Raw genomic sequence first — 9112 nt, forward strand, 5'->3', positions numbered from 1 at the left:
CCACGCACGCGGCTTGGCTTTCACACTACTGTGTTTGCATTCTCCTATTTCACCCCCAAGCCGTGAACAAGGAGAAGCCTTTATGTTTCAGTATTCCCAAGCCTTCAGAGACACCAGCCACAGACTTCTGGCTTTTAAAACGACGGCCAGCGTGAGCGCGGCTGCTTTTACTGCTGCCGGGGCGGGTGCGGACACGGCCCCCTCACACGCACCCCCCCGCCATGCTGCTGCCGCCTCCCCCCTCCGCCTCCCTCCTCCATCCCCCAGCCCCACACCCACCAATAGCATCTCCGTATGCAAATAGCGGCGCGCTCTACGGGCGCGGATTGGCTGCGACGCACGGCGGCGGCCATGTCGGGGCTCCGTGGGGCGCCATGCTGCGCGGGCTGCGGCGGCGCTGGGCCGCTTACCGGTACCGCTTCGTGCCCTGGCTGGCCATCAACCTCCGCCGCCAGCGCCGGTGAGGCGGCGGGGGCGGGGGCGGGGGGGAAGGGGATTAACACGCCGCCGTCGTGTTAAAATGCTCCTCTTCCTCTCCAGGACCCTCCGGTACGTCCCTGAGAGCTCCCAGGACAAAATTATCCCCGATGAAGAAGTGCTAGAAACGCTGCTGAAAGTGTTCGCGGCGTTGTTCGCCAACGACCTGGGCAGGCAGACGCCTGTCCTGGCCGCGCGTCCAGAAATCGGGCGTAAATACGAGGAGCCGGCGTCCGCGGAGCCGAGGCGGTCACAGGAGGGTGCCGGCGGCCAGCGGGCCCTCGGTCCCCAGGAGGTCCTGTTCCAGGCGCTGGGCTTCGGCCTCGCCCGCGGCCGGAGCTCCCTGCCCGCCGCCGGCACCGGCGTCTTCCTCAGCAGGGGCGGCGCGCCGCCGGGGGCGGTGGTGGCCATGTACCCCGGTAAGCGGCCCGGGGGGCGGCGCGGTTCTGCCGGGCTGGCGTCGTGTCCTGTCAGCACCTCACCAGCCGGGCTGAACGAGGGCGCTTCTGCGTGTAAACCAGCCCGAGCTGCTGCTGGGCAAACAAGCAAAGCGGTCCCAGGAAGAGGAGGGAGTTTTACCCCGGACTCAAACGAGGTTAGCGTGAAGGTCTGACTCCCCGCCTGCCCGAAAGGTTGTTCCAGGTTGTGCACGCGCAGGTGTGTGGGAACAGCCCCACGCAGGTGAACAGCACGGTGTAGTTCTTCGGGGTTTCTGTTTCAGGTGCATGTCTGAGGAAATGGGGATTTGAGGTATCCGCACAGATGAGTGGATCCACACACCTTCTTTTTCAAAGCACAAAAATCTATATTGGAGAATGAAACTAAGCCCCGTATTTAATGGAGCTCCTCTCCATAAAGCATGTTTGGAAACGTGCCCTTTCCTCATTTCTTGAGAAACTGTATTTGCTTACATTTTTTAAAGAAATTCATAATTCTGTAGGTATGGTCAAGCTAAGGCAGCGCTGTTGAAGAGCTGGGATTTGTTTCTGCCTCATCTGTCAGCAGAAGCATCCCCTGCACGTGATCTCTGCAGCTTCTGCCAGTGGTGCCAGACTGGGTCCAGTCCTTGCAGCATATTTTGCCATGCCAAAGCAGGGCTGTGGCTGTTGCTGTTGGCCTGTAGACTGAGTAAATGTCACATGAAAATCAGGGAACGAGCCTGCAACCTCGCAGCTCACTCTGGATTTCAGGCACATGTTAAACACGTAGACTCACTGAGAGCCCCATGAAGCAGCTCATCCAGCAAAATGAGGATGAGCTGTTGAAATGCCTTTTTCATAGGTGACAGGAAACCAGAGGGCTGCTGGCTGGGGAAGGGACCAGTGGCGAGACCAGGTCATTCAGTGCTCTCCTGGCGGTTGTTTGCCAGTGAATGCAGCCTGCCAGAGGGGTTCCTCGCCTATCACCCTGCAAGGTGCCACAGGAGGTTTTCTGCAGAGGGTTGCTGAAGATGTAGTGACCGTGAGGGACACACAACTGCAATGTCAGGAAAAATTGACAAGCCGGCCAGTTCTCACTTTTCTGTGCTTGAAGTGCAGGGCGTAGATCTGGGGAATGTTATGTTAAAACGACTTGTCTTTGGCGTGGCAGCGTGGCATTTTCCCCACTCTTGTACCAAGCAAAAGCTCTTATCAGTGGTGGAGGGGGCATTTCAGTTTTTTTGCTCATGCATGTGCTTTTTGGAGTCCTGACACAGTAGTAACAAAGCAGCTGGGTATCTTCAGGTGTGCTTTCCTGAGCAGACATCACTTTTTCCTCTCTGAAAATGCAATTTTTCCTCTGTCATCACTTTTTTTTCTCTCAGCCCAGTTGGCTGTGATGTTTCAATGTTTCACCTACCTCTCACAGGGGTTCTGGACACAGTCCTTCTTTTTAACAATTTCCTTTGACGGCTTCTCTTTGGAATATCTCAGCTGACTTTTTTGTATCCCACAAGATGTGTCTAAAAGCTTGCAGACATTTACAAGAGTCAAGGTCGTGAGCTGTGAGCAGAGATCTTGCCTACTCCTTCTGTCGCTTCAGGTTCTGTGTAGAGGAGGCTGGATGATGTCGTAAGCCTATTCTCAAAGTTAACGTATTTTCTTCTGAAATAATCGTATCTGTCTTGCAACAGGTACAGTGTACAGAAAGCACGAGCCCATCTTTTTCCAGTCCCTTGGCAATCCTTTTATTTTTAGGTGCATAGACGGTGTCCTTATTGATGGGAATGATAAAGGACTATCAAGAGCAGTGTACAGGTAAGCAGTCATAAGAAATAGGGGAATGGCACTCAGCTGGTATTTCAGAAGCTAGTACTAATATTCTCAGGCCTCTTTTTTCTTGTCCTAATTTGATTTTTATTTGAAATATCATCCACTTCTGCGTATGTCATGTTGCAAAACATCACAAGGGTGAGAGCTGCTGGACATGATCAGCTATGTACTTGTGTCTCTGTAACACCAGTGAGAAGCATTTTGATGAAAGTGGTGTACAGAGACTGTTTCTTGTAAAGAAAATGGTTTTAGTAGGAACAGGACATAGCATGTTCTTTTTAACATGCTTCAGAACTCTTTAATCAAATCTGCTTTGTGAATGGGGGGGGGGGGGAAAAGCCTCCATATGGATGTGCTAATAGCAGAAGGGCGAATCTGTCTGCTCTGTCTCTGGTCTGCAGATGGGCAGCGCTTAAGAAGGGAGCTGTAGCCCTTAGCAGTAGGCACAGAGCTGACATGAAGTGGGCTGCTGTAGATTACCTTAAAATATCGTTTGTAGGAACTTTTTGTGGAGCAGTTTCTGTGTTTGAAAATAAAATGACTAACAAGCAAAAAGAAATAAAATAAATAAAGGCCAACTAATACCAGGTTCGAATTCTGGGAATGAGTTTTATGATGATACTGTAATGAGCCTTCACATCTTTAGAGGTGAACGAGGCTCTTCTGTGATCGTAAAGTTTGATGCAGATTTCTGGAACTGTACCTGGCGTTTTCATGCTGGTCCTCTTGGAGTATCAGAGACAACCACTTCCTGATAGGAGTTTTAAATGTACTTTTTAAGCAGTCATCGAGGTATTGTTCCTTCCAGCCCTTTCCAAATGTTGTCCTGGCTATTTCTGCAGATGGAAGTACATACCACTTGGTAAGGGAAGGAGCAGTGATGCGTGTTAACACTGTGGGTCATTTCAGGTCTTGCAGCAGGAGGGATCAGCTCGGCCCGTTCCAAATGAGCGATGTGAGCTGGCTCACGGCTGCTCCACAAAACCCACTGGCAGTGGGACAGTACGTTAACAACTGCTCGTATGGTAAGTTGCCAGGTAAATTTTCAAAGGTTGAGTTTGTCTGTGTGGATATAATTTATTTTGCAAGTGACAAGGAGAAGCAAATATTGGTGGGGGATGAAGCGCAAAACTGTTTAAAGCAAGATAATCAAGCAGGGAGTTTCTGAGGCTTTTTGTGAAAACCGAATGTTAAAATCTTTCATCGCAGCAGCTCTCAGAACATCCTTGTGCTGTCCTCACTGACTCCCCCAGATGTCTCCTTGCTGGTATGTGCTACAGAAAGCACACATCCCAGAGGGCAAGTGTTTGGGAAGAGATATCTGGCGCAGCAGTTCTGGACTGAGGCAGTACAGATTTGAGATTCCCATTACAGTTCTTCTTGAGAAAACCATATGAAAAGTGACATGTACCAAAAGTTTCTATCGCTGTTCTTTTTGGACTATAATACCTTTTTAGACTTAAGAAGGTAAAGTTCACAAAATATAGGAAGTTGTTAGTATGACACCTGTGGGACACGACAAGAACTATCTATTTCTTTTTCCTCACAGTATGTGTTGGTCTTAAGGTTTGTGGGAAAATGTGACTAATCCAGATGGTTTTGAGATACAGAAAGTTTAATGGCTACCATGGCTAGCCTGTAAGTGGCTTTTATAGCCTACATTACACCAACAGTATCCTGCTTCCGAGTAGCATCCAGAAAGGTAGAGTAATGAACCATGTATTGACTGGCATGTGGACAAAGCTCTGTCCCATTAAACCACTTACTCCAGGTCCAGAATCCATGCAAAGAAAATTCCAATGTTTCTGCTGGACAGATGGTGATTTTCTCCCTGTTTTTGTGACATAATTTGCCAGTGTGGAAATTGACACTAAGATGTGTTTTTTTGTTGTTGTTTTGTTATGTTTTGTTCTTTTAACTGTACAAGTAAATATTGTCCTAGATATTAGCAATGCTGTAAGCTGTCTCTGGTGCTCTGCAAGGTGTGCCCCTTCATATCCATGCTGATAATCAGGTCACCTTTTTTAAAGTAATAAGGAGAAATTAACCTCCAACAGCTGGTTATGTTGTTTATAGCTGCTTGTGTAAATTCACAATAGGACTTCAGGGGAGTGCAGTAGCTCTCAGCAGAGGCATGGCTTTCAGGCTTGATGAAGCATCTGCTACGTTTGCAGCAGTACATTTTTTACACACCTGTAACCCCCATCTGAGAATTTATCAGCATCATTGTTTTTTTTTTGTTTTTTTTTTCTAGAAAAAGCAGCCAACGTGTGTTATCAGGAATTTGATGTGCCAAGATGTTTTCCAGTAGAGCTGAAACAGTACCTGCCAAACATCGTCTACAGCCATGACACACAGAGGTTAGCAGTGAGTCAAAGAGCTCACAGATTTGTGTGACACAAAGCTTGCTGCATTTGTGAAAAGGGCAAATGTGGTCGAAGAGAATATTATTCCATGTGAAGATGAGTTACACAGAAGTGTGTACCTGTAAGGACAATTTATCTCTTTGAATAGGTCCATTTTAAATGGTTTACAGAATGGTGTCTTTTTGTTCCTTTCCCACATATTTGGAAATGAGATAAGCATAGCTCTGAAGACACGGAGCATAAAGGCGTGTGATTTCTGGTTACACTACACAATTAAAGCATGCTTGTTAAGAACTGAAATTCCACCTCTTTTTGAACTTAAAACATTTTGAAAGCTTCTTTAGGTTTCTCACTGGAGGTGTATGGAAAGTGACAGCATTTATATGGAGCTGTCTGGAAATGTTAAGTTTTATGTTCTGAAGTACGTCCTGAATTTAATACAACAAAGGATTTGCGATTCTGGTCCAGTTGCAACCCCAGGAAATAAATAATATCCTTAATCTAGAGGATACATAAGGATTTTAGAGAAAACCATCTAGACTTTGAATCTATTTCTGGAGCTGTTCTAAAACTGAATCTTGGTTGGAGAGAGTTATTGTACACGTTGGAAAAGTAGCTTTTCTCATTGACCTTAGGCTTTATAGAGGCAAAGTTAAAGATGCACTTGTAAACTTCAGATAACTAAAGAAATGCTAGTTAAAGAAGAGGTAAAACTGAACTTTAAGAAAACCTGGATGCTGTACTTGAAGTGTGAAGGCACAGCAAGGAAAGATGGGGCTGTTTCAGAAAGGGCTGTAGCTTCTTAACCTTTGTTAGTGTCTTTTCCTCTGTCCTGATTAGTGTGCTTCATTTCTGAGTCACTGTGTAAATGGAAACACTATTTGCATACCACATGGGCTGCACATTTTTTGGTAATGATACCAGTTCTGATTGTTTGCTCTCTCTATTTCAGTGTTCTTTTCACAGGCTTCGTGACATCTTAGTTCTTTGTTTATGAGTTTTGCTTTTCATTTTTTTACAGCCCCCTGAGGTGTGTAGTGCTTGTCACTCTCAGAGACATCAAGAAAGGAGAAGAACTTTTTTCTAACTACTACACCGTCATCAATTGAATTAATAGATTCAGGACTGAAGAAATCTGTGCCATTACAATACTTTTTCTGTATGTACTTCAAGCTCCATGAGCATTTTTACACAATGAGGACCTCCAACTTCAGCCTTTAGGAAGAAAGCTGTGGGCTTGTATTTCACTGAGATTACTCCACATGTGGTGCAGTGGTGAAGATTTAACTGTTTACATCACTAGGTTTTCAGCTACCTCCTATCATGGATGTTATTGCTTATTGTTTTTCAGCTGTCCATACAGCTCATAAAATAAAAAATTAAGTTCTGTACGTGTCATTTAATCTTCTAGTTTGCACAGTTTTCTGTAACCGTGACACGGTATTTTGCCACTTCGTTTCTCATGCTTACAGTGGACACAGTTTGTAAAGCGTAGTCCTCTCATGAAGTGTTTCTCAGGTAGTGCTCAGTAGTTTATGGTGATTACTAGTTCTTATTCCGGTTTTCTTGGAGTCAGTTCCACTCTCTCTTTCCTTACAGAAAGTATTCAGTAATAGCAGTTGACAGCATCTTTCACGAAGCCTTTCGGGAGCAGCACTGTCAGTATGTGCTTACGATGTGCCTGCAGGCTGCGCTGTCACAAAAAGCACAACTTCAGCTGCTGGCTTTTAAAGCAGGAGGAAAAACAGCCTGATATATATATCAAGGTACTGTCCAACTCCAGTTTCTGTGGTACTGTGAGTTTCCTGGCACGTGGCAGGAGCTTTCGTAGCTCCTGTTCTCAAACAGAGAACTTCATGTTGTGGAGCAGCTGTAGGAAGTGATGCCAACTGAGTGTGCTGTGTATTTCTTTGGTGAGTTACTGGCATAAGCAGAACTAGTCATTCCCATGTTAATTCTTGGTGCTGTCTGCAAACTGCTTTCACACAGTAAACAGGAGACAGCTTGTCAGTCTTCGGATCTGGCTAAACAGCTTTCTTGGGAAAAGAGAAAAATCATCCTGGTACTTACTGCAAAGGTCCAAGCAATCCTCCCAGTGAATCTGTGGCTGGCATAAGCTCATGAGAAAGGAGGAGCTGGGAAGTGATGTCTGTCAAATCTGGTAGTGGGGCAGCCAAGGTGCCTTGCTTAGCTGCAGAAGTATCTAGCCTCTTTTTCAGAATTGATGGCTTTTCAGTGTGTTTTACTTGTTCTCCTTCCAAGCCTGAAGCTTGCCTTTCATATCCATTTAGAAGCCCTCAGTCAGAAAAGGCTGGGTGTTTTGGGAAGACATAAACAGCAGAGCTACAGGACAGTGGTGTGTGGCTCAGCACAGGTCATGCGAGGTGGATGAAGCTCTTGGGAACAGCTCCTAGGGACAGACCTCACTGTGTCTGCACTGTATGGTAACAGGTTAGAGCAGGGGGTGGTCTCCAGCCTGCGGAAGAGAAGAACTTGTCCCCCATCACTTTGAAGATCCCTTCTCTCCCAAGCTGGGTCTTTTCCCCCAGCTCTCTTGGAGGAAATTACTGGGCATCACGGTCTGTGAACAGGGAGCTGTTTGTCAGGGTGCCTGCGGTGTTGCATGGCTGAACAGGTCAGGGTTTATGGCTGGGGGGGGGGGGAACACCAGTCAGAGCCTTGCCAGAAAAGGCAGGTGCTCTTCATGTCTCTCCAGGCTGAGGTGCTGTTTATGCAAGGGCACAGGTTACTCTAGCTGTCTCATTACACACTTATTAGTGATTTTTAAATGACCAGGTTTGAAAATATACTCCTGTCTGACAACCATGGAACTTACTTTGAAGCTCTTTTGTTAAGAAAGCATTTCCTTACTGCAGTGGCTGTCTCGTGGGTCTGGATGTACCTGGTAGTGGAGGACTGCAGTGCTGAAGTACAGGCTGCGTGTCACCTAACAAGACGGGTGGCACTGGTCTCGTCCTGTTCAAATACTGAAACTTGACAGCCTGCATTAGTGGCTGGTGGTACACAAAGGAAAGCAGGACCGGGCCTGCAAGTGGCAGCAGTGATTGGTGTCTGTTGGTGGCTACAGAATCCAACAGTTCAGTTGGAAGGGATCTTTAAACGTCATCTAGTCCAGCTGCCTCACCACTTCAGGGCTAACCAAAAGTTAGAGAATGTTAGTGAAAGCATTGTACAAATGTCCAACACTGGTGCTGCAGTAAATACTCTGGACAACGTCTGCTCTGCTGTCCATCCCCTTAATCCTCACCCAGAGACTCTCTACTGTGTCACTGCTAACAGCAAGGGCTGTACAGCCTCATCTCTCCTACGTACAGCACAGCACCACCCCACCTGCCCTGCCCGCCTCTCCTGATCCAACGAAGGGCCTGCGTGCCAGTCCTGTCTCAATAGTGCCCATGATACCACAGCTCGGGGGAAGGACCAAGGCTTCCTGTTCATCCTGTTTGCTCTTCGTGTTGGAGCAAATGTGTGTTAGTGTACAAGCATTTCAGACGTGTTCCTGAATCTGCAGTACTCCCTGGAATGACGTAGGTGCTCCCCTCAATTTTGCCACGCTCAGATGGTGCTGTGCCATCCCTCGGCTTAAGCTCAGCCTTCCTGATGGTGTCCTCCTCCCACGCTGATCCTAGTTTAACGCCCTCTCAATCAGTCTGGCCGAGTTACAGACCAGTTACAGACAGGTGGGTCCAGTCAAAAAGCCAAACCAAAAAGCCAGCAGGGGGATGAGGTGCAGCCAGGTGGTATTTAGCAAGGAGCAACACAACGTGGGGATGGAGCAGGAGAGGAGAAAATGGAAGGGTTAAAATAACAATTCAGTGAAACGTTACAGTCTGTGGAATGGCTTCAGGTATATCGAGTGTTTCCTTGTCTTCTCAGGATCTATTTCATCGTTAAAGAAAGTCATTCCAATTCTGTGTGTGTCCATTCATTCCTATCAGACACACATAGAGACAAAGAGCAGGATGCATTATGGCACTATTTCAGATGTAATGTGCA

General features: G+C 46.9%; 1 protein-coding gene across 1 annotated transcript; it reads left to right on the top strand.

Annotated features, from left to right (window-relative positions):
* The first annotated feature begins 312 nt into the window (after positions 1–312).
* On the top strand, positions 313–6498 carry SETD9 (SET domain containing 9). The gene is made up of 6 exons (XM_035310581.1): positions 313–460; positions 541–896; positions 2591–2714; positions 3639–3754; positions 4984–5089; positions 6117–6498. The coding sequence occupies exons 1-6, from the start codon at positions 375–377 to the stop codon at positions 6202–6204; spliced, it is 876 nt and encodes a 291-aa protein (XP_035166472.1). The 5' UTR covers positions 313–374; the 3' UTR covers positions 6205–6498.
* The last annotated feature ends 2614 nt before the right edge of the window (positions 6499–9112 follow it).

Source organism: Oxyura jamaicensis, chromosome Z (genome assembly GCF_011077185.1).
Source record: "Oxyura jamaicensis isolate SHBP4307 breed ruddy duck chromosome Z, BPBGC_Ojam_1.0, whole genome shotgun sequence".
NCBI classification, from domain to species: domain Eukaryota; kingdom Metazoa; phylum Chordata; class Aves; order Anseriformes; family Anatidae; genus Oxyura; species Oxyura jamaicensis.